General features: G+C 40.5%; 3 protein-coding genes across 3 annotated transcripts; 1 reads left to right on the plus strand and 2 right to left on the minus strand.

Moving 5' to 3' along the window:
- The first annotated feature begins 1,378 nt into the window (after nucleotides 1-1,378).
- Nucleotides 1,379-11,146, plus strand: LOC106100198. The gene is made up of 7 exons (XM_013278972.1): nucleotides 1,379-1,486; nucleotides 8,890-9,027; nucleotides 9,108-9,215; nucleotides 9,898-10,053; nucleotides 10,162-10,325; nucleotides 10,410-10,539; nucleotides 10,625-11,146. Exons 1-7 carry the CDS (start codon nucleotides 1,451-1,453, stop codon nucleotides 10,736-10,738), a joined length of 846 nt encoding a protein of 281 aa, XP_013134426.1. The 5' UTR covers nucleotides 1,379-1,450; the 3' UTR covers nucleotides 10,739-11,146.
- A 135-nt stretch (nucleotides 11,147-11,281) lies between these two features.
- Nucleotides 11,282-12,531, minus strand: LOC106100146. The gene is made up of 2 exons (XM_013278890.1): nucleotides 12,249-12,531; nucleotides 11,282-11,772 (listed from the first exon to the last, which is right to left on the minus strand). The coding sequence occupies exons 1-2, from the start codon at nucleotides 12,419-12,421 to the stop codon at nucleotides 11,292-11,294; spliced, it is 654 nt and encodes a 217-aa protein (XP_013134344.1). The 5' UTR covers nucleotides 12,422-12,531; the 3' UTR covers nucleotides 11,282-11,291.
- Nucleotides 12,532-17,896: 5,365 nt separating this feature from the next.
- On the minus strand, nucleotides 17,897-23,361 carry LOC106100235. The gene is made up of 14 exons (XM_013279030.1): nucleotides 23,291-23,361; nucleotides 23,140-23,204; nucleotides 22,747-22,847; nucleotides 22,540-22,619; nucleotides 22,375-22,445; nucleotides 21,982-22,174; nucleotides 21,810-21,895; nucleotides 21,519-21,684; nucleotides 20,533-20,579; nucleotides 20,133-20,271; nucleotides 19,878-19,972; nucleotides 19,384-19,663; nucleotides 19,146-19,237; nucleotides 17,897-18,826 (listed from the first exon to the last, which is right to left on the minus strand). The coding sequence occupies exons 2-14, from the start codon at nucleotides 23,189-23,191 to the stop codon at nucleotides 18,639-18,641; spliced, it is 1,590 nt and encodes a 529-aa protein (XP_013134484.1). The 5' UTR covers nucleotides 23,192-23,204; nucleotides 23,291-23,361; the 3' UTR covers nucleotides 17,897-18,638.
- Nucleotides 23,362-23,966: the final 605 nt, after the last annotated feature.

Genomic DNA, 23,966 nt, shown 5'->3' on the forward strand with positions numbered 1-23,966 from the left:
TTTGTTTTTGGTGTATTTTGTTTTGTTTTTAGTGCATTTTGTTTTGTTTTTCGTGTATTTTGTTTGGAAGTCGGTTTTGTTTTTTTTAAAGAATGATCCTATATAAAATTATACGTATTTTCATAAAAAGAGTCGTTTGACTTATTTTATTAATTCTCCTCTTTCCATCGCAAACTCTATTGCATATTAATAACCATTTTTTTTCTGAAAGGTCAAACAAACAACAACGTAGGTTGAGTTGGCAGCGTTGGAAGTCAAGCCGGTCTGGTAGTTTACAGTTCTAGGAGTTAAACTTTACTACTTACTTCAAACCAATTGTTGGTATGTTTTTATTATCATCTTACATTATAAATGCGAAAATTTAGATGGATAGATATTTGTTACTAGATAAACATCTGCAAAATGGATTATCGGATCTCGCTGAAATTTGACACAGATGTAGATCATAGTTAGAAACAACACTTTGACTACCAATTATGTTTTTTTTAATTTCCCGCGGTCGAAGTCACGGGCGTCAGCTAGTATCCTGTAGTATTAAAAATCAACGTCAGCTGGCGCGGCACGCGGTTCTCAAAGCTCAGTCATTTCTTTTCGCCGATTGTGCTATGAGGAAACTGAGGACTGCTTACTGCATATACTCGTACCTTAGTAGTTGTATCGCAGATACTATGCGGATGCGTTCCTATAGGGAAAAGTAGACATTTTAAGTAATAAAGGGAATTAAACTTGCCCATAAATTTTCATCATATGTGTTTATGAGGAAGCTAACTACTAGGTATAGTTGCAGTGTAGACATCATGAAAATCTCAGTTAAATATGCAACAATAAAAACGCAGACTAAATGTAGTGCTTTTTTTATCACGAATTGCATTTTTTTTTAATAATTTTACTGTCCAACAAAAGTAAAGCTATGATGTTTTTTTAGGATTTCAGTCAAAAGGACGTAAACACCGTATGTACTCTTCTCGTACACCGCAGCGGTAGCGATTACATGTGACGTAAACATTGGTCGTAGCTCGCACCGCTACTATTCTAATTTTAACGGCTACGGCGTTTTTGAATGTTATCAATTGCCGCTAATTCCACTAAACGACTTATTCATATATAGGCATTTGACGTGCGCCACTCGTAATAACACCTTGACAGTGGATAAGACAAACATCCGATCGACGAGCGAAGAAAATTATCGTCCATTGCGCGCTACACACGACAGTGACCATCAGCCGGGTGTTGACGAGTCAATGTATGACGAATGGAGCTCAGGAATCGTGAAGATGAGTCTCGGAACGTGTTCCCGGGCGTGTGGCGGCGGGCGAGGGGTGCGGGCGGGGGCGCGGTGACGTCACCGCCGCCGGAGGCTGTATATAGCCGAGCGCGCGCATCGCTACAACAAGGTATTATCTCGCAGGAGCAGACGTGAGCGCGGCTGATACACAGACAGATCACAGACATGTTACGATTCGCGACTTTGCTTGCGGCGGCGGCGGTGAGTACTATCTCACATATTCTAAGGGATTTTAAATGTATGTATCCATCGTGCTTAGCTTTTGGACAATATCTTTTTTCATAACAAAACGAGTTCATCGGGTTTACGAAAAATGAATGATTTCAATGCTATTCCAACTAATTATAAACTTGACGCATTTATCATAATTTGAATTTTGCTGTGTGAATGCTGTGTGAGTTTCTAAAGATTATTTTGAACAAGAGGGATAGAATAGGGTCCTGGTAATTTTTGATATCGCGAGTTAGAGAGAGAAATAAAACTTTTGTATACCATATTAACCTTGTTATTGCGTGTCTGAATTAATCTCTGTGAACGGAACAATCGTCCATAGACTACTCGTTATATAAAAATAGTTTCAGGTTGTATCCGTTTAAGAACTTCCAACATCGGAAATGATATTTGAAAACTAAAATTTCATCTGTATATGGGGATCGAACCTGAACTGATATAGATTACCTACGTTCGCGTCACACGTAGAACAACTGCGCTGCCGACCATCTACATAATAACCAACATGTGGAAATCAATAAAAAAATGCAATCTTCGTGATCAAAATCCGCGCTCCGTCTTAATTAGCGCTAATTAACTTTTTGTCCTGTTTTATGAATTCTTATATCGTAAGGTGCTTATATTAATTAAAATTAATATTAAACACATTAAGTTACACTCAAGATAATTTGTGTAACTATATTTGCTTGTATTTTGTTGTTAAAATATATGATGTTGCTCCTTAAAAGAATCTCTGATAGCACTGTGAGTAAGCTAACATATTACGACATAGGACTCCTAAGTTCGAATTATAGCGGTGCAGCTTGTATTTTTCAAGGATATATCTTTTTTTCGAATTCTGTAATAACTTCACTTGTTAAAAGATTCTTATAACAAATATGGCTCACCAGTTTGAGAATTGGGTTTTTTAAGATGTAAATACAGAAATTCAACTATCCCGTCGACCGCAATATGACTAAAACATACGTGGTAATAACAAACGGATATAATTTCTTGAATTCGACAACAAAACCATGTATCTAAATCTTGAATGTGATTTTTTTAAGAATCAACTACTTGTCACAAACGAGATGTTAGGAGGCTTGAAAAAAGCACAACTAAAACACAAGAGATAGATTCGAACTCGTAACATCTGAATTAAATACGTCTAAATTGATCATTGAATGTGTGTGCAGGTAATATTTATCCTCATGGTAATGATACAGTTCAAAGGAAATTCGTATGAATCACGGGTGTCAGATGTAAATTGGGAGGTTTGCGGTCAGATGTCAGATTAGTTGGGAGACATTCGATACGTGGTACAACCGGGACGAGGTCCGAGAAGCGCGACTGTGAGACATAGGTTTTGTAAGTGATGCTCGTCTCACGATAGGATATATTTAAGGAATAAAGCAATCACCTGGTGCTCTTCGTTCATTTATATCCTTCCTTATTTCATTTTCGTTCCTTTGTGTTAAAAAGTAAAAAATCAATAGTTAATATCTTTGGATTCATATCTTGATAAAACATGTTTAATAAAATTTAAATAAAACGGGTACTGGGAATCATGTTTGAACCTACATATGCTTATGGTCAACCGTGTGATCAATCTTTTATAATTAGTTCGAATTATATGAAAGAGAATTTGTCCTATGTAATTAATCAGATAGGAGGAGAATCTCTAGGATAGTTCGGTATCGTCCTTACATCTTCACTGAGACAGGTTTAACATGATTGACGATTAATTAATAGTTACTTTACGTTGCAATTAATTGCAATTAATTAACACTTTTTGTGCGACAGAAATGGCAATAATTAATGGCATTTAACGTCTACGTAGGTTCAAGGTCCAATAAGTTCGATGAACATTATTTATTAAAACCCGCCAGTATCTTAGAGCGCTTATGTTAACGTATTTTTAATTTTTACATTAAAATACTGTATCTATATTCGTTACTAACAGCTCTACACTTATTATTCTAAAAAGATAGAAGTATTTAGTTCCAAAATTTAATGTAAAATATAATTCACCGGCGCGTATTTTATCATATAATTTGCTACAGTTCATATGTAATATCGTATCTCCAAGTAATAATAGTAAAGTTAATTAGCACGCACAGGTATGTACGTACTACGTATTGACAGGACAGTTACACATACGTTTAGGTGCTAAGCACACAAGTACGCTGGACTAGGTGTCCCCGCTCACGGTCGACACATCGAGACACACGGACGCCGTTGATCTCTATTGATTGAGTTCATTACCAGTTCGTTTTTGTCTAACGCTTGTAAAGTCCCGTACACACAATCGGAAAGCGTAAGCTGCGGAGGCTGTTGTCCGCAAAATAATGTGTGTTAAACAGATTACAGAAAAGGAATCTATTCAAACATAGATACACAATACTTTAATAATAATTCTTGCATTGTAAATATGGTGGAATTAATCTTTTGCTCTCGTTAAAAGACTCGAAAGATATGTAAATGATATAAAATGCGACGAACTTTACTCGATAACAAATATTAATGAGCCCCAGAGCCGGCGTTACCTCATCACTAATAATAGTAAGGTTAACTTGAGTCCGTTCCTACGTATATTTTTAAATAAATCAATAAACGTACCTTCTAGAAACCGCATAAAATTGAGTCACTTTAAATTCACAATAATTTGTCCCACGATAACATATTTGTGTTAATTTTGTAGCTGACAGCTTCACTTATTTCGCTATAATTGTCATCTGTCCAAATATCAGCGGAGGTCGGCATCTCATAGACAAAATTGGGTTTTTCCTGTAAGGTTGCGTAACCCGACACCTGATGATATCATTTGAAGGAAAAGATAAATCAATTAATTATTTATAAAATTATAATCATAGCTGTTAGAGAATTATATGAAAGAAGTTCTGGTAGATGTCTCGAAAACTGTGAGCAAAGCAATGCCCGAGCAGAAGCTTCCAGTTGTGCTACGGCTCGTGAGTCATGTGTTAGTAAGATATATGTATAGATTAATTTACCTACATCCTTTTAATCAATTCATTTGAAGCAAATTCTAAGTTCTCTGCATCGTTATAAGCCGATAGTGCCCTGCTGCATTCTGTTAAGGATGGCTTTTTCGTTGTAGCTGTGTTATAGTCGCATTACTTAAAATAAATTGGAAAATAAGCCAGCAATGCAATAAGCAAAAGCAGTTAAAATTACAATGAATTTAAAATGAACAAAGAGAAATGTTTACCATTCCTTGTGGACGCACATCCTGTTTAACAGAAAATGTTCATCTGCCGCACAAGAGGCTGTACGCGTCGCGTGTGTATAAACTCCTTTACTATGGAATTTTATCACTTTGTGAACGTAAACAAATAGGTGTTGTTATTTACAAGCAAGTGTTGGTCAACAAGACGAGGCTGCTCGCGTCTCAATCATGTATTTCTTGCAGCTTAAATAGTTATTGTAACTTAAACATGAAACATCAGATGTCTTTAGAAAAACGTGAATACTAAATTATTGGTTCGAAGGATCCCAACCACTACATATATGTTTTTTTTAATACGTTGTTTAAAGATTAAACTTTAACCTTTGACTTGTTTGCGATTATTTTATTGTTAAAAATAAAATGAGATTTTTAATCATATGCCGGTTTTAAACTTTTTATTGCGTTATAAACGGTAAACATGGATTTACATTACAAATAGTTAATGCTCTCGGGTCGTAGAAGTACATTTTAGCGCAGGTGCATTTTGTTTACAATATCATGTCTGTATTATTAATTTGACCTTTGTCACAAAGATCTTAGTACATATGTTACAATAGGTTTTTATTAATTTTTACATCGTTAATATTAAACATTTTAAAAATTGCGATTTTAAATGACTGACTTTTTTCTTTTTCTATCGTAAAACTGTAAAGGGCCTGTCACATTAGTGACTAACTTAAGGATGCGGTGTCCAATTACCGTGTCGAAGTTGAAATAAAACTTTTGAAAAAAGAAAAAGCATAAATAATTTACGACGTCTAGTCATGTATTTCCTGGAAAGGGGGGGGGGGCAAGGTCACGAATACATATAATAAATAACGAATTAATATTTTTACAATATCCAATTACATTGCTATCAATCAAAATGAGATTTTTTGTCCGTTTATGTATTTAAAGTGTAATCAGTAATTTCAACTTTGTTCCGTGTTGTAAAAAAACAATGTTTTACGCAGTAAATAATACCATGAGGTAGAGTTAGCTGTTTATTTTCTATGTGAATGGGCGCTAGAACAAGATCGTAACTGAATGTTAAAGATGTCGGAAGCTTTATTTGTTACTTGTCCGAGTTCGATTCCTACCACAATCGTAGTGAGCCGGTTGTTTCAGTTGATTGTTGCGCTACAAACCTATGCTAAATGATGCGAACTTTTGTGTTGTGTTGTATCGTACGTGGACCGTTGCTCCCACAGACCTGTAGTCATACTAAAAAGCATCAATAATCGATTTAAAAGCAGGCCGCGGCGCGCCAAACAATAGGCACTAGATCTAGGCGTAGAAATGCTTACAGTTGCCGAATTACATTAGCTGCGCCTGCGCACTAGAATGTTTTCTTTTAGGCGCGAGCGAGTCACAGTCAAGCGACGAAGGAATAAGCACATTTTTGGGCGCGGCCACCTGGCGAGCAAATATATAATTAAAGATGAGGCACATACAATGTTACAAGTTCAGATAAAATAGGACGTAGTTAGGTAAACGTAAGTGAACAAATAAGGATGTAGCTCTTAATAAAAAGATTTTTAGTCAATAAAATATTCATAAATTCATACTAATTACGATGTATGTTAACAGGTAACTACTTGAACACACACCTATTCCGCACACGATAATTTATATCCCGTAGTGTGTACAGACCTTAACTGGGCAAACAAACAATGTCTACTTGTATGGCGGATTTGTTGTATTGTCGGAGCAGCGCGGGCCACTGTGTCACCGTCAGCTCACAGTGCGGTTACCGCTACAAAAATATTCGTCATAAGACAAATTTCAGATCGTGCTACGTTTACACAATTTATAAATTTAGATTAGTACTCTAACATTTTATTTTTAGTCGTGTTAAGTGATAGCGAATACCAAATGTGTTTCATCATACTTGTATGTCTCTAATTTTTAATATAACTTTGCTGTAAGCGGCACTGCTAACATCGTTGTGTGTTTTGTCCCGCGCTTTGCGGTCTGCTGATCTTTACACCAATGTAAGAAAACAGTAAAATATCTCAAAGTCGTGTAATTAGTCAGTTAATGTAGTCAGCGCCGACCTCTGTCCCCCGCGGCTGAGCACTCGCGATCATGATATACAACCATGATGGATGACACACATTACGTAATTGTTTACATTTTTTATATCCTCTTTGAAATATACACTTATTAAGATTCACATCCGTTTTCTAAGAAACGTAGTAGTGTAGTGGAACATGTTTGTCTGCGCGTCTCACAGCCACGTGCTGCGTCGATTGATGAGAAGTTTTAAAGAATAATTTAATGTAAACATAAGCATTTTATCTGATTATAAACAACTAAAAGGTATCTTCTCTTAATTTTTACCAAAGCTGTCATCGTGTAAGGGTTTATCGCTGACATTAAGCAGTCTAAGTCCATAACATTGTGTGAGTGAGGCGCGGCGGGTGTCAACAGATTTGCGAGATTTAATTATTTGATACAACAGCGAACTGTTAGAGCTGTGGCATCTGTACAAAAGAAACTTAATGATTATAGATCAGTTGTAACTTGTCGCTTGTTGCGTTGCTGACACCTGACAGACATTCGACACATGATAACAAACAACATTACTAATGCTCAAGTACATAATAATTTATACCATATTATGTTAGCTGAGTCACTCGTTATGTAATAAAGGTCGCTTATTTGACCCTTACATGTGTTAGTTTTTGTAAGAGTTCACAATTGAACGCTTAAGCTCGAGACCAAGCGATAAAATGTACATACTGTAGATATACTAGTACATAAATAAGATGTAAATTGTAAAAACCTTTACGCGAGTATTTATTTGTTAATAGATTGTCGGCAATTAGTATTTAAACTGCTTATTATACTCAATATTGACAGTAGTCAAGCCGACATTAATAATGCATTTTACTAGTGGCGAGGTGAAGTAGTGAACACGACAGACAAGACAATTAATAAGATAAGAAATGAATAATTCATGAGCTGTACACAAACTGTAGAGTATTGACTTTTACCCTTTTTTTAATTTGAATTATTGTTCTTAGTAGTCGTTGATGTCTTTTATATTGAAGTACGAATAGTAATTTATAACTATAGTCGGCTGCTTTTACTTTAAAATACCAGATAACTGTATTTATATTCAATTATGAACCTTTTAGGAGGTAATGGGAAAGTTGCTTTAGTGCTCACCCAGTATAGTAACGCAGTTGTGGCGGTCACTTCGCTGTTTACTATAAAATAAATAGTAACGATAGTATATTGATGTTTATTACAGTTAACGAGGCACTGCATTATAGGCATTGTGTTGAGTTGTTCGAGTAGATAACAGTACTGTGTGTCGGTGTTGTAGCGAGCAATGTCACGGGCGATGCTGAGAATGATGACGTGAGCTGACTTGTCGTTTGGGACATTAAAATAAGAGTTTCAATAGTCACACTGCTACATTTCATTATAATTTAGTATACGTACCTATTTCATTATAATAATAATGTACAGCTTAGGCCATCTTCCACGGAGGTGTCTTAACCTTTTGTCAAAAACCGGTTTGATCAATCACTTTTAAATGGCGTTTTTAAGCGGTTGGTTTTTCCTTTTTTATTTTATTCATCGATTATAAGTCATATATTTTTAATCACCATCATTTTGATGTTTTATTTAGTTTTTAAATCTGATAACTGTACATTTGACTGTTAATTGTTGTGAAGGTGATAAGGAAATAGCTCTCCATACTTTACGAGCATGTTACACGACGCCATTCTTCTACCATATTTATGTATGGAACTTGCTAATTTATTTCGTATTGAATGTTTATTCGTTTACAAAACGACAATTCGCAAGGTAAAGTCGGACCGCGAGCGATGCGATTTATTTTTATCTTCCTTATTTACTTTTTATAAAACTTTAAACTTATTTGCTTTTTGCAGAAAATCGTTAATTATAATTATTTAATGAGTATACATTGAAGTTTAATAATACTATTTGCTTTTAGTGCTTCAATAATAACGAATGGCATACGAATATAAGATTTAGTATACTCGTATTAGCACACATAGGCAGTACAATAAGTTTATGACTGGCATCTCTCCGACGTAACCCTGACCACGATGTTTGCATCATTTGTTAGACGGAAATATTTACAGCGATTGTTTAGTGGCTCGGTGACATTTATTAATATTGTATGCAGGCGGTGGTCGTAGCGAGCGCGCAGCCCGTCTCCAACGTGCTGCAGCTGGACCTCGCGCCCGAGGAGGCGCAACAGTACCTCAACAATCCGCCCTTCGCAGAGCCCCAGTTAGCAGGGCGCACCAACATCCTGCCTCTCGTACGTTTATAACATCACTTATTGCATCAGATAGATAAATTGTTGAGTTATGTTTTAGCATTGGTACTGTGACGTTGCAGATCCGGTACGACGACCCGCGGTTCCGCAGCGCGGAGGCAGGCCCCACGCTGGGCCACTACTGGCGCAACGGACAGGAGATCCAGGACCCTGAGAACTACCAGGAGGAGGTAAAACTGCTCACACAAACCTTACCTAACCGACATTTCACACCATTTAGTAGTTTTCTTGTCAGTGTGTCTACTTTTTATGTAAAATGGCGACAATAGCTGAGAGTAATTCAAAAGATGAAGTCACGGAACCGGTAACAGATCTGACCTTAAACAAGTTTAAATTTGAATATATGTAGTTTCATGTTTGTTTAAATGTGGATCTATCAACAATATTGCTTCCTCGCGAACTTAAGCAGTGAGTGAAGAGATGCGTCATTTTAAATTTTAATTGGCCAAGGTCGGGTCTAATTAATAACTTAGGTATTTCTATGTACCTTATAATTAATTGGTAATAAGCTGTTGTTAATTTTAATTTGCGTTCCTTAATTAAAATAATACCTTTCTCAGGTAAAAAAAATATACACCTCCTGTAATATTTTCGCTTCAGTTCAATTATAATTTTCAACACCAGTCCAATTTGTTCATGTGTGATTAATAAGACTGTTTGCCATCTGATGTTCTCATATGTTCTTATGTCTCTGTCAACAACTGCCACGATTTCCATTAACATACAAATACTCCAGTCTAGGTGAACGACTCAAATATCAGCCTTCAGAGTTGGTTTCAGTTAACAGTAGTTCGATGAGAAGGCAATTTATTGTGAGTATTAATATTGCGGTGTTGTGCGGGATGCGTGCAGGTGTACGAGGCGGCGCAGTTCCACGGGCAGAGCGGGCGTGGCGACTACGCTTACGGCTACCGCACGCCCGAGTCCGCCAAGGTGGAGGACCGCGCCGGCTCCGGCAACGTGCAGGGCTCCTACGTCTACAAGAACAACAACAATGAACTCGTTAAGGTATCGCAGCAGTGCCACCACGCCTACTTACCGGATAAACATCTCATGGTTGTATTTCTGAGTTAATCTACCCCTTTTCCACAACGAACTATGTTATTTTGAAATAAGGTGAGATACTGGGCCGACAGCCAGGGCTTCCACCAGGAGGATAACCTGCCCAAGGTGGAGCTGAAGCCTGCGGAGGAGACGGCAGAGGTGCGCGAGGCGCGGCTGGCGCACGAGCGCGCCTGGCAACTGGCCCGCGCCGCGTCGCTGCACGCGCCGCTGCCGCAGTACGACCTACTTACTATTATATTATCGTTTACTATCAGTTCTTAACAAATTTAGACTGCTAACAATTTGCCCTAACAACGCAGAGAGTACGAGCCGGCGGCGTCTGAGGTGCAGAGCGCGGTGGTAGCTGCGCCGGCGCAGGACCCGCAGCCTCGTGAGGGCAAGGCCTACCAGCAGCAGTACTACACCACCACCGAGGAACCGGAACCCACTGTCAGTTATACTGTCTTTTTTGTACAATACGGCTAGAAATAGCTTTGCAAGTATCTAAACAACTTATTGTTTTTGTAACCGTCAGGGACCTCCGCGCGGCTTCTTCTACAGCTTCACGTACCCCGTGTCCGTCATAGTGCCGAAGGAGGGTGCGGCCTACAACCAGGACCCGGCATACCTTGCCGCAAGGACAGTCTAGACCTCGATATACAGCGGACTCTTATCGTTTACTAATAAAACTACACATTTCCATATCAACAACATAGAAACTAGAAATGTATAGTATAATTTTGGAGCACTTTGATATATTTTATGACAATTTCAGCTATTCGTTTGGATGTCTAATACATTTACCACACATTCAGATTTACGGCCGACATGATGTTTTTGTCGTTATTATTAGATATTGTACCAGCGGAATCACTTCGTGTGTTAAAGTATGCCCGGCGCAGGAGCAAGGCTCACGGATCAGGGTCGATCGATTTGTAACTGTACTGTCGCCGAAATAGGATAAGTTGTGTTGCCATTTTAGTCGCCAGTAGGTTAAGTTAGCTGTTATTATACCATTCATGTGATTATATTATAACAAATAAATACTATCTATGTACGTTGTTGTTTATTTCGTTGCACCTTAGAAGTATATCCTATTCTACTATGTGAAAATGATCTTTGAATAAAGGAAGCTAAGATTCTGTAATAAATAAAGGATCAGTTAAATAAAATAACATATATATCGGTTAGCTTGTATTAAGTCACACTTGTATGGGTAGATGTATAGGTATCAGTTGTGGTAGGGGCAGTAGGAGGAGCTGGGCACCGCCTGTCTGCAGCAGCGGTTCCGTGCGTAGCCTGGTCTGTTGCGCGCCACCACTATTGCCCTGGGCGACCGGCTGCCGGCCGAAGATAGATATAATACTGGAGATGCCACTGGCTATACCGTTGTACACCCAACCGATGGTATCCGGCACGTTAATCTCTATAGGCAGGAAGGGAATGGCGGAGATGACATCACCTATGGACAGCCTGGCGCTGCTCGGCAGCAGTAGCACATTCTGCGACCTCGTCTCTTCATCTTCAGGATCCGCTTCGATAATCACAGAGTCCAAATCCTTGTCAACTATTCCTTTGTTAGCGTTTTTTTTCGTGGCGTCTCGTTTCGTTTGTGCGCCAGTTGTATCAGCTGTCGTCCTCGTCTGAGCGTTTTGAATGAGGATTATTATCGGAGGAATTGTTCTGGAAAATGGAGAGATAATATTTCTCTAAATGTTTCGTTTTAAGTTGTTTGACACATTGCTGAGCGGAATTTGTCGATAGGCGAGGTATGTGGACGTCACCCATTAGAGTTAACGACCTAACTGTATTTTACCATCTTCCTTTATACGCTATTTAAAAAAATATTTAACTATCACAGTTTGTATCTAAAAGTAATCAAGTAAATAATGGATAAAAAGTGGATTTCAACTTCTTAAGTCGATCTTTATCGACTTAAGAAGTCTTTACTCATTTGATTTTTTTAATTACATTTAATTATTTTATGCGGTAGAAAATAACTTTCAATATTAATGAAATGGTTTTTGACTGGATATATGCAAATATTTTGGTAATAAATAAATACAAGTGTGTGTAAGAGTGTACACTAAGTAGGTTGCTAGCTGCAGCAGTGTCAGGTGTAGTGGCTTCACGCACGCTATGGGACGTTCTATACTTACAAGTGCTGCGGCCAGGCGATTCTCTGCAGGGCCTCTAACTGCTGTAACTGCTGCAGGTGTAGCAGCTGCTGGCCCTGCTGACCCTGCCGGCTGGGTTGCAGCAGTAACGGCGCCGACGCACATTGCGATATCAGCAATTGCAGTAATAACACTGTCATCACCACACTACACATTGTTAGTACTTTCAATTAAATTCTTCAAGAATGTGAAAGACTGGAGAGTTTTCCTTTAATCACGTTTGTCACAAAATGTAATTGTTAAGCGTTGTATTGTAGTTGGTCGGTCGGTAGTTGTGCGGCTACTGGAGCGTCGGTCGGCGGCGGAGTCGGGCCTATCGTCATTGTCATGCGAACTGCTGCGCCCACTGGCCCACTGCACCAGCAGCTGACCTTGCCCGCTTTCTTTTTAGGGGTACTTTTTTACTACGACGCCATATACGGGTACACTCATTCATCATTACGTTAATTGTTTGTGTGATAAGAATAATTTTTATATCTAACTTTCTTCGGTTCAATACTGTGACATACTTTAAATATGTTTCTTTTGAAGTTTTTATTTCTCTTTGGTGCCTTACTAATCTTAACAGTCAAAAGTTTCTACAGACTTATTGAATTCTAATCGAATTCCAAACTTAAGAGAAATAAATAGAACACCGCCGTATCTTGGGTCACTCAGACTTAGAATTAAGTGATTGTAAATCTGGTCACATTGACCGAGCGAGACTCATATGCTTGCTGTCTAAATCTGATGATACTAAAGTAATCTTTGAAAGGCAATATTTTAATTCAGCTGGCTACTACAAATAGGTAATGAATAGCATAAAGTGTCCAATCTGTTTATTTCTCTTGGAATTGAGCAGGCGGTAATTTAAATAAATTATTGGTCGACTTTTTTAAACAAACTGTACTGTGTTATAACAAAGATTAAGCTGTCCGAAAAATATGACCAAGAACATTATTCCATTAAGACTGGCTACAACAGTCATGAAGATCCCTTGTCTCGGAGAAAACTGGTGCAAGTACATTTGCAGATATGATCTCACACGGTAAGAAGTAGCTTGTTATACAACTACATTACCTTACTTTAGGGCATTTAATTTTTGAACTCTTTACGAGACCTAAGACCCTATTTTTATTCAAAATTGGTGTATAAAAATTACCTCCTGAACATCCTTGTTAGGATGTTGTAATGACAGACAAGGATAAATCTAAGTTGCCATTAATAATACCGAAGTTACGACTCTAGGTTGCATTAGATAAAATGCCATTACAACCCGCATCGATATAAAAACAGATGTGAGAATAGGAGGAGGTTATCCTACTTTTTAATAGCCTTTAATAAATATGTATCACTAAGGTAATTAACATTAATAAATAACTATGTCATTATCAGCGCTTTTAAACAGGTTCAGCTCCTAGTGATTGTATCATTTCAAACTTTTTAAATGTTTTTCTGCTAATGTTTTTGTCAGATCAGAAACATACTAATTATTGAAGGTTACACAACATAGAATAAACCTTTTCCTATTAACTAGCTGCTATAATACTATTAACCTTTAAGTTTTTTGCTATTTTACTATTTCAATGTATTTTGAAGCAAGTTATGATACAACGATGACGTGGTAAGTATCACAATAACGCACTTGATGGCGTTCTACGTTGTAAAGTAGATGTTGCCCTTGGGGTTGGCGGCAGGAGTTATGGTAGAATCAATCGCTGCCATTAAATTTTGACTATTGGTACCTTGCATGTAATGCCTTGCTAAAATCTGGTTTTGCTAAAAAATTATCGTCCTATTGGTTTCAATTGTAATCTTTACTTTAAAAACTGCGATGTTTTTTGTCAAGGCAAATATAATATTTGTCTAATAAATACAGATTCATCTTTATGCGGATGATTGTATCGTTGTGCGCAATAGTGTGTGTTTGCAGCAATAGTGTGTGAGACAACTTTAACTTAAGACTACTAGTAGTGAAAGCCTAAAGAAAAAACACCTCGCAGAAACATGAAAGTCATACACGAGAATACAGGATAGCTATTTGCTGTTATTGTCAATTTTGAATTCATATATTTTACGTATAGAGGTTAGTAAGTAGGTATAGCAAGTTAATGATAAATATTGAGAGAAATAAAACCGTCGCTTTCATCTTTTGCCGGATAATAAAAATAGTAGTAAAAGTATAAAAAATAATTTATTAAAATTAACTCTATGGCAAGAATAAATAAATTACGAATTACACTTGAGATATCAAGACTATCTTAAACTACATTACATCACGACATAATTGTGGCCGGTGTTGGCCGGTCGGCGGCGGTCAACGGCGAGCGCGGTCGTCGGGCTGGCCGTCGTCCATCACTACGTCGATCTCCACCTCATAGGTGCCGGGTCTGGTGGCCGAGGGCCGCACTACGACACCGGGCAGCCGGGACTCCTGGGCGGAGTCCACCTCATTCTCCGCCGAGTTGGCGTCCGTCGGTTCGAGTCCGCCGACCTGCTCCGGACTATTCCTGACCGAAAAGAGGCCTTGCATGCGCTGCACCATGTACTCGATGACAGGGCCAAACCGCGAAACGCCGTCGGTGGTAAGGATGGTACGCTCCGGGCCTCCCTCCTTCGGCTTGAGCACGAACATATTGAAGTTGAGCGTGCGCCGCACGGGGCGCGCCGCCGCCCGGCTGGCGCACGCCACGGCGAGCAGGAGCAGCAGGGCGCGTGGCGACATGGTGCGAGCTACGCGGGGCCTGGCGGGCGGGCTGCGTGCGAAGCGGCAGCGTGCGGCCAGCGCGGCGAATGCGTCGACACTGCGCCCGTTGCGTTTTTGCTCCGCATCTAAGTCGAGATAACGGGTCTTCGGCAAAAAGATAGTAATTGCGCTGCGTTACGATGTCCGCCGGATAATTGCAGCGATCTCTCGACACCTTTCGTTTGGAAAGCACTTCCATCTCGATTCGTGTGAGTCATCCACGCGGTGCACCGGCATAGAGTGACCCGTGGCCGACAGGGTCACACGGTGGGTGTTGGCACACAGCGCGGGATCTAACGGGTCCGCTCCGACTGGTCTCTGTGTTGTTATTATTGTGCCAATAAAAGATGTGCCCGCGCTCGCTGAGCCCTCTAAATCTCTGTGTGCCTTAGGGTCCTTAACTTAGTGATACGTACCGACACCAGCTGAGCGGCTGACGATACTCTTGATTTTGGTTGCTTCGCTATTTTATTTATGGTGATACAGCAGGGGTTTGCTTCCGCAGGAAATGTTCAGTATTATTCGTACTTAATCGTAGTATTTGGGGATTTTTGTCTGTTGCAATAAACTTCTGCACAATAACAAATTACTTAAGTAAGAGTACTTAAGATCTATAAAAAAACGTTCTTCAAACAAACTACATTAGCAAGCAGGTCATCGCCTGCTGGTGCCCGATAAGCGGATGTTCTAAAAAAGAAGACAATCACACGCTTTGTTTCGAGGTCACCAGTCACTACGATGCTTCGCCAATTGCCTGGAACGAATCACAACGCTTATGGCTTGCTTTCCTGAGCCTCACCTTCCCCCCTCTTGGGTTATAGCCTTACACTAAATAGTGTGTTTCTAAAATTCATCTTCACGTTTGTGAAGATTTTACTTTACTTCATAAATTTATAGACAAAGTTGCAAAGTGAATTGACCTATGGATGGCGTCTCACAGCTGGAGATAAAGTTAAATAAAGCCTGGATGCGATAGTACTACGATTTTCTCGTACCAAGGTTTCACCGAGGCTAGCGCAAGGGTGTCACTTTTAACACTCTCCCCAGTTACACCGCGATAAGGAGCATTACACACAATTTCCTTTCTGTACCAACATACCAGCTACTTGTTAATTGTTAACTACATTTACTTAATGACCAACAATCAATGTGTATGAATTCAATTATAGTGCAAGAAATATTTTTACGAACAATGCAAATGGTCTTTGTTCTTTTCAATAGGCTTTACTCATTTTTGAAGCTCTATATTACAATTATCAAGAAATACGTCCGATCCTATTCAAAGGTTTATACAAATTGGTCTACATTTATTGAAAGTGTACTACTCTTACTAAATAATGTATCTGCTTGTTAATCGCCACCTTAATCAATAGCAATTACTCAGCACGTCTGTTATCTGCCACAGATCATGTTACCTTAGCAAAATGTAACTATTTCTACTCTAGCGGTAAGTCATAAATCTTCCAATTTGCAGATTATAGCAAACTGGCATTTGCTAACAACATTGTTAAGCTTGCGGCTGGTTGTATTGAAGTGATGTGTATGTTGCGAGGATTAAAGTCCAAGGTTCCGGAGCTCGCGGGGCATGTACGAGGTTGTCGTGACCGCGGGTATTTTATCGTGCACCGATCGCACAGGAAAGGGGCCCGTTAGCGGCGGTCTATCAGATTCGATGGTAACGGTAAGGCATGCAGGCCCCGCCACTGCGCCGCGCCTTGCCGGTTTGCTTCTGCAATGGACTACTAGTACTTGTATCATCATAATTACGTCGTTGACACTTTAAATGTTTCCATGCAAGTGAAGAGAGAGAAAGTGAGCGATTTACATTTTTGTTGTATACGTTACGTGGTTGCTGGGCCGGCACAGCGCGAGGTGAAAGGCTGGGTCGTCCCGCGGCGCAGTTTATTGTGTATAATTGCATGTGCAGTTTTGACGAGGCTCGCGGTCAGTCTGCCGATTGTCGAGTTCAATGGGACATTACTAAATTAACGGTACATAATAGTTATGTTCTGTTTTAATTCGCAAAAAATGTAAATAACTGTAGAGTGCTGGTGTCGACGTCACGTCGGGTGCAGGTGATATTGGCCTAGTTTGAAGTATGTTACCAAAACTTTACTTGGAACGAATATTTTGAAGATTTGAAAAAAAATCTGAATACAATAAATTCAGCTCTCTACAGTTCGTTGTGCAGATTTCTTCATTTTTCCCGGAATCAGAAATGCTAGGAAGTAATGTTCATCTGTTTTCCTTAATCTCGATCACTAATGCGACCTGACGTAAAAACAGGACACTGCCGTTTGCAACGGGATGCGGGGCGCGGGGCGCGGGGCGAAGGGTGCGTGTTGCGGGAAGAGAGGCGCGGGGTGCGGCGCGGGGCCCGGCTAGATGTAGCTTCGTGCTCAGCGTCGCCATTTCTACTCGCTGACATTTTTTGCTAACAAGGATTACAGTTAGCATCCTCACATATCGCATACCTCGTCACTTTTGATATCATTTGTACATAGATCACGTAACAATGCCCCGGTTTTCAATGTAGGTAACGAAAAAAACGGTTCAATCTACTTTGATCTAAATTACTTGCGCTACGTTAAAAAACTGGCTTTTTGTAAGAGGCCCAGAAGAAGTAGTGTAAAACTATTAGTAATTAAGTTGATATAATTTCGACATCCTATAATTTTTAAAATATAAAAAGGCAAAAGATTGAAGGGCTCGTTTGTTTTAAAGTTCAAATACGAAGGCTGCAGGGACAGAACGAGTTGTATAAAGATACTGACTCTTTTACTTGTAAGTTAAATTATTTGGAATCGGAAAAAGTTTAATTTTGAAGTTAAATAGCTAATATCGTATTTAAAATGTTGATAAAAACGCATAGTATTTTTTTGTAATTTTTTATTAACATCCATCATCGCGATCTAATTTCATACATGGCACCAAAACTATTGTATTCTATTTAACTCCACTTTTATACAAGACATAAAATATAGGAGGCACCTCTCTGGGCAGCAGACACGTCAACCTGAAAGTCTTTTTACACCCACCGGCCATAAGCTGCAAACATACAGGCCTTACAGTTGTCACCACTGTCTACTGTCAGCTGTCAGCTGTTAGCGCGGCAGATTCGCCAAATGCAATCAGAACTCAACAGTGGTTTTATGGCAAAGTCAGCGGAATCATGAATCACATCACGAAAGTAGTTTATCATCATAAATTAAACGATAACGATTTTTGTTGTTCACGCTTCACTCGGAAATAATTAAAAGACAATTATGATAAATTTTGACATAGCAATAGATTAGACCTTGCAACCGGCCATGCTCTAACATTGCCGTAACAATTTATAAAAATGTTGAAAGGGGGGAATCGGTGATAACAGTTTGCAAGAGAAATCATTTGAAAGTCAATTTGCAATTATATAAATGAGTATTGAAGATAGCTGTTCCATAAAACATGGCAGAACTATAAAAGGAATGTCTACCAGAATCCACCATGTTCGTAATCGAACACTAGAAATTATTGTGAAAATTTAAAAAGATTGTGATCTCGAATTAAGTAAGAGTGAGTGTACGAAATTATTGTAAGTAGAAATTGCGCAGCGTTTCCAAGTTGTATTGTATGTAAGGGCGGCGAGGCGGGTGCGGAGAGCGCCGCTACCCGGCGTAGAGGTGCGCGAGGCTGGCGGCGGGCTGCAGGCGCGCGGCGTGGTGGCGCGTGCAGGGCGTGGGGTCCTGCCGCCGCCGCGCCGGCCGGCCCGCGCGCTCGCCGCCCTTGGCCACGCGCCGCCGTTTGCTGCCTCCGAGACTGCTCTCGTCGCCTCTATGCTGGACTCGTTGCTGCTCTTAGGAAGGTATTGAAAAATGTTGCTTAAAGAGTTATTAAAATGTAAATTTTTTAAAACTAATCCGTAATGTGACATTCATGACATCAAAGTGCAGGCGTGCGCAACTAATAGTCCAAATATCTTGTTCAAATGTTTTAAATAAAGCCAGTAACCGGTTGCAAGTTAATAGTATTCAATATTATTTGCACATTATCAGTTCCATTGTATCGTTTGTTGTGGATTCGTTAGGTCTTTAGTTATTCGCTTGACGCGTCTACTTTGGAATAGAACGCGTGGAATCGGAGTGAATTGTAGAAATTACTATCGGCCAGCATACCTCTGATTCGATCAATCATGTGCCGCAGCTGTTGGCGCAGCACTTCTCGCTGGGCTTCGAGGTCCTCACCCGACAGCAACCTCGCTGTCTCTCTGCAAAGAAGAGTCTCTGTCAGTTGCACCACTCATTCGTATTAGGTATTTTCAGATACTATTTCTACTATTGCCGAGGGTATATTTTGAGAATGTACCTTTATTTATCCTAAATTTAGAAAGGCGATCATAAATGTAAAAGTTACCCCGAAGCGTCGGCAGAGTTGTGGGCGGTGGTGAATTCGGCGCCGGATTCGTCCTCTGTGCTCTCGGTGCTCTCCTCGCTCTCGGTCTGTTCCGTCTGCACGTCGGGCTCGTCAAGGTGGAGCGGTCTGCCGGTCTTTGCTGACAGTATTGGCTTGGATGAGGTCGTCGCCGCCACCGAGTGCATCAGCTGTACCGGCTGCACCAATTGCACCGGCTGCACGGGCTGCACCAGCTGCACCGGCTGCACAAGCTGTACCGCCTGCACTGGCTGCACTGACTCTGCTCGTGTAACATGATTCTTTTTTACATTAGATTCAGAATAATAAACTTAAAAAATACTAGCCCCTTGCGCAAGTATGAATAAGCATATCTGGAAGCTATGAATGAAGGCGTAGATCTGCTTCAAACATTTTATGGTGATTTTACGAGTAGTAGCAGGCTATGTGTGACAATAGTCAGTCACTGCCTGGGGCCGTCACTGCGGCGAACTCACGTTCGGTGGCGTTGCGCGCGGCGCCGGCGCCGGTGCGCTGCTGCGTCGTCATCAGGTACAGCTGCACCGCGTCCCCGCCGCCGCGACTGCCCTCCCTGCACAAATTACATCGTATCATATATGCTTCATTAAAACTCAACATTAAACACTTGCAAAAATGTAACTACATATATAAATAACCTATTGCAGGCAATAAGTAAATGTAGATAAATTAAAGTAGTTAATTTTGTATGAGTTAGATTCAAAGAGTCGTACGCTATATTTTTGCTGCCGTCATATCGCAGGACTGAAGTCGTATTGATGCTCTTTGTCTCCTCGACACTGGCATCTTTGGTCTCCTCGCTGTCGGCGGCGGGCTTGGGATGCTTGTGTCGCAGCTTCAATGGTGGCATGTCTGAAATGTTAATGTATGGATATACTCCATATCATACCATAACGACATATCGTTAGGGGTAGCCTCGAGATGGATAGATTGCAGCAATAGTGATATATTGAAGATGGTATATACGTCTGAACAGACGGAACGCAAACGAAAAGCGATGATGACAATGACGACTTCTTTAATTTATTACAATAGTAATATGTAGTTATGAGATGAATGTCCTTTAATATAAACGGGTGTGTAAATATAACATAAGAAGCAATTTAAACGTACCTTCATGTAGCAGGGTCTCGTCGGAGGAGTGGTGCCGCTCGTGCGCTCTGCGGAAGTAATGCATTACTGTTGTATAGACAACTTGTTTGCTTTGTGTTTTCTGTCAGGCGCTTTTAAGAGCCATGTTAATAACATGTGCTTTTTCAAATTGAGAATTTAAACAAAATTACATCTTACCTTTTGTTCAAAACTTTTAACTTTTTCTTGTCTAACCTTTTACAACACAATGGTTTGGCTGGAATAGCGACATGTGGGTTGGCTGCCATATACTTTGGATGACACAGTTCTAACATATAATTTTGCATAAGGTATAATCTAAAAAACAATGTTTTACAGATAAACTTGTGCGATGTCAAGTCAACGCAGATTTTTAAATTCAAAATTGGCGTAAAGCTAATTACAATTTAATCAAATTACGAGTATAGCCGTATGTATTATTTTCTCTAATATCGTGTGAAGGACCCTTTGTGCGAGTGTGTGTGTGCAATACAGTGCGGGGAGGGGGAGCTACAGGGTGTTAAATTACAACAAACAACATCCTCAATCAGTTAATATTATTTAAATCTACGGCAACAAAGTTTACAATTCACAAACAATACTACTGTTACAAATCAACTAGTCTACAATCTACGCCGTCTAAGTATTATCGATCCCTGTCAGATTATTGCACCATTCCTAGACACCCTGTAATATAGTTTTTTTTTTAATGTGTAAAAGTATAATTATTCTACAAAGTAATATTTTTACAGACATGAGTTACAAAAGTCAGCGATTCATAATTTTGAGAAACACAAAAGATTTACATACATCAGTAACAGGTTATTTTAACTACAGACTTTTAACGAAAATTTAAACCAATCTGCTGGTTATAAATAGATGTATAGAAGAATCCAGAATTAGAAGATAAAAACAGTTCATGTGGTAATAAATTAGATCCTAGATAGTGATGAAGGCCAAATGAAGCAGTAGAGGAATGGAGAGGCTACATGCTGGCGTCCTCGGCTACGTGGCGAGTGTCCTCCAGGCTCTCTCTGGTCTCCTCGCTGGCCGACTCACGGCCCGCGTCGTGCTCCGCCTCGTGCCCTGCCTTGTGCCCTACCCTGTGTCCTGTTCTGTGCCCTGCCCGCCTCGTCTCCGTCCCTGACACTGTGTCTGGAAGTCAATTGAATTATTTGAAATACAAGACCGGTTAGTTTTTTAAAAGCACTTGTTTACCAGGTGTAATCGATTTCGTATTGTTATTTCAAAACTCTACAACAAAGTATAATGTTCCAAACCTTTATCTGGAGCGTTGACGGCGGGCGGCGGCGGGCCGGCGGACGAGCGCGCCTGCTCCGCTAGGCCCGGCAAGCTGCCCACGCCCCTGCCGGACACACACCACATGTATTTTGCCATCATGCTCGTTAGAGAAGGAAACAGCCTTAAATTATGCTTCACAATAAGGTTCACCTGTAGTTTTTTGGGTTGTAGACAAAGTTGACGGAGTTGTAGCCGAGGGGCGTGCCGAGCAGTATGGGGGGCTCGGGCTGTGCGACGGGCGCGGCGGGCGCGGCGGATGCGACGGGCGCGGGGGGTGCGGCGCGCAGCTGCAGCGGGGACATCACCTGCAGCGAGGGGTCGACCAGCAGCGTGTTCTGGTACCCTGGACGTCACAGTGGGGACTCGGTTATTACGCGATATATTTAACTTTACATTTTAATCTTTAACAAGTGTTAACATTTATGTGTCTTGTAATCTATATCTTTTGTGTTTGTAAAACTTGTCTGTTGTGTGTATTATAAAAAATAAAAACAAATAAATACAATGACATCAATAGCGTTGTGTAATATTGAGAGTACGTACCCCCGGCGTAGTGTCCCTGCGGCGCGGCGGCCACGATGTACACGGGCTGGTAGCCGCCGATCGTGCCCGGCCTGGAGACAATTGTAAAAGATAAGTAACTGTATCAGTTATACAGTGATGTTGTTGCGAGAACCGCAGACGGCGTTGCGCTGCGTGCCCGCTCACCTGTAGCCTGGCACCGGCATGTGCACTATGAACACCCGCTGCCCGGGGATCAGGCCGGGGATGTTGCCCGCAACGGGAGGCTGTCGGTCATAACATTATCGTGTCATTTAGTCTTACTCATAATATGTGAAATCATTCTTATTTACTGCTTGAATAAATAACATTTTATTTAAAAATGTATGGTGGTGATGTGTGGGGGATGCGTACCTGCGGTGGCTGCAGAGGCTGCTGGGGGGGCTGCACGCCGGGCACCAGCTCCACCTCGCTGTCGGGCTCCAGGGTTTCCAGTCGGGCCGCGCGCGACGGCACTGCACACACAATTCTCTCAGTACTCATGGTAACAACAATATATGTACCAAGATTGCACGAAAATACAGAGTAGTATGGAGTCAGTTAGACCAATAGTGGTCGTTTAGTGTCAAATTCAAAAAATTAATTAAAACAGTGTTGCAAAAGGTTAAAATAATCTTTAGAGATAGTTTAGAAATTGCAAGTAATTTTCACATAGCTAAAAATTTTCGCTTAAGCTGAATTTCCAGGAATATCTATTCAATGATTTACGATACAAATTAAGTGCAATCTTAAGAACTCGTTATTTACCATTTTTCTGTTGTGCCAGTGTGTAGTAGTTTACCATTTCTGGACTATCCATGTAATAATCTAATCTGAAACGAAAAAAAAAGTCGTAAAATGGATATATGTATGTATTTAGGAAAAGCCTAGGAGGTTGCTTTTATGATAGGTGACTTACGGGCTGATGTGGCGGCGATGTGTGGCAGAGAAGAAGTGCGGCGAGGCAAGGGGTGCGGCGGGGGGCCACAGCGCCGCCGCGACCAGCTGCACCTGCAACAAGTGTTCGTACTTTTGTTTCAAACGATCAACGCAGAGCCGTCTCTACAACAACCAGTCCGACGAATCTGCATTCTTACCACGCGCTCGCGCTTCTTATGGTGTATAGAAGAGGATCTTGAGCGAGACAAAAGAGCCTTGTACTCTTCTGTTAACAAATGTAAAAATAGGCGATGTCTACGATTGAGCCTTCGTAATACCAACTTTCCTAACAAAAATCATCTTGGCTGATAGCTTTAGAATTAAGCATTTTTAGTGTCACTTGGCCTTAGTGTGATACTCGGCTTGTTATATTGCGTTATGCAGTGACAGCTCGGACAGTCCACTGATGTGTTGTAATTGTAATATAATTTTCCTTAGTGCGGACTGAAGGATGGCCGGTTCCTCGGCGCTAATCGGCGCTACTCGGCGCTGCTCGGTTGGACCGGCGCGGGCGCACTCGCTGAATTACAATTAACCAAAAGAAACTTTGCTGTTCCTAAACATGATATACTAAATACTTACTACCGACTAGTTGTGTTTAATAAGATAGCAAACTATTCTTTCACGACCGTACGTTAATTTGCATTAAATATTCA

Source organism: Papilio polytes, unplaced genomic scaffold, assembly GCF_000836215.1.
Source record: "Papilio polytes unplaced genomic scaffold, Ppol_1.0 DF824069.1, whole genome shotgun sequence".
NCBI classification, from domain to species: domain Eukaryota; kingdom Metazoa; phylum Arthropoda; class Insecta; order Lepidoptera; family Papilionidae; genus Papilio; species Papilio polytes.

Bases quoted from the DNA above. Each gene is read 5' to 3' on its own strand.
- LOC106100146 (XM_013278890.1), bottom strand. From the start codon at position 12,421: ATGTGTAGTGTGGTGATGACAGTGTTATTACTGCAATTGCTGATATCG. The intron at 11,773-12,248 runs GTAAGTATAGAA...TCCATTTTCCAG, and splicing joins ATCGCCTGGCCGCAGCACTT to AACAATTCCTCCGATAATAA.
- LOC106100198 (XM_013278972.1), top strand. From the start codon at position 1,451: ATGTTACGATTCGCGACTTTGCTTGCGGCGGCGGCG. The intron at 9,216-9,897 runs GTAAAACTGCTC...GGATGCGTGCAG, and splicing joins CTGAGAACTACCAGGAGGAG to GTGTACGAGGCGGCGCAGTT. The intron at 10,054-10,161 runs GTATCGCAGCAG...TTTTGAAATAAG, and splicing joins ACAACAATGAACTCGTTAAG to GTGAGATACTGGGCCGACAG.
- LOC106100235 (XM_013279030.1), bottom strand. From the start codon at position 23,191: ATGGATAGTCCAGAAATGGTAAACTACTACACACTGGCACAACAGAAA. The intron at 21,685-21,809 runs GTTTGGAACATT...ATTGACTTCCAG, and splicing joins CGTCAACGCTCCAGATAAAG to ACACAGTGTCAGGGACGGAG. The intron at 18,827-19,145 runs GTATGCTGGCCG...TACCTTCCTAAG, and splicing joins CATGATTGATCGAATCAGAG to AGCAGCAACGAGTCCAGCAT.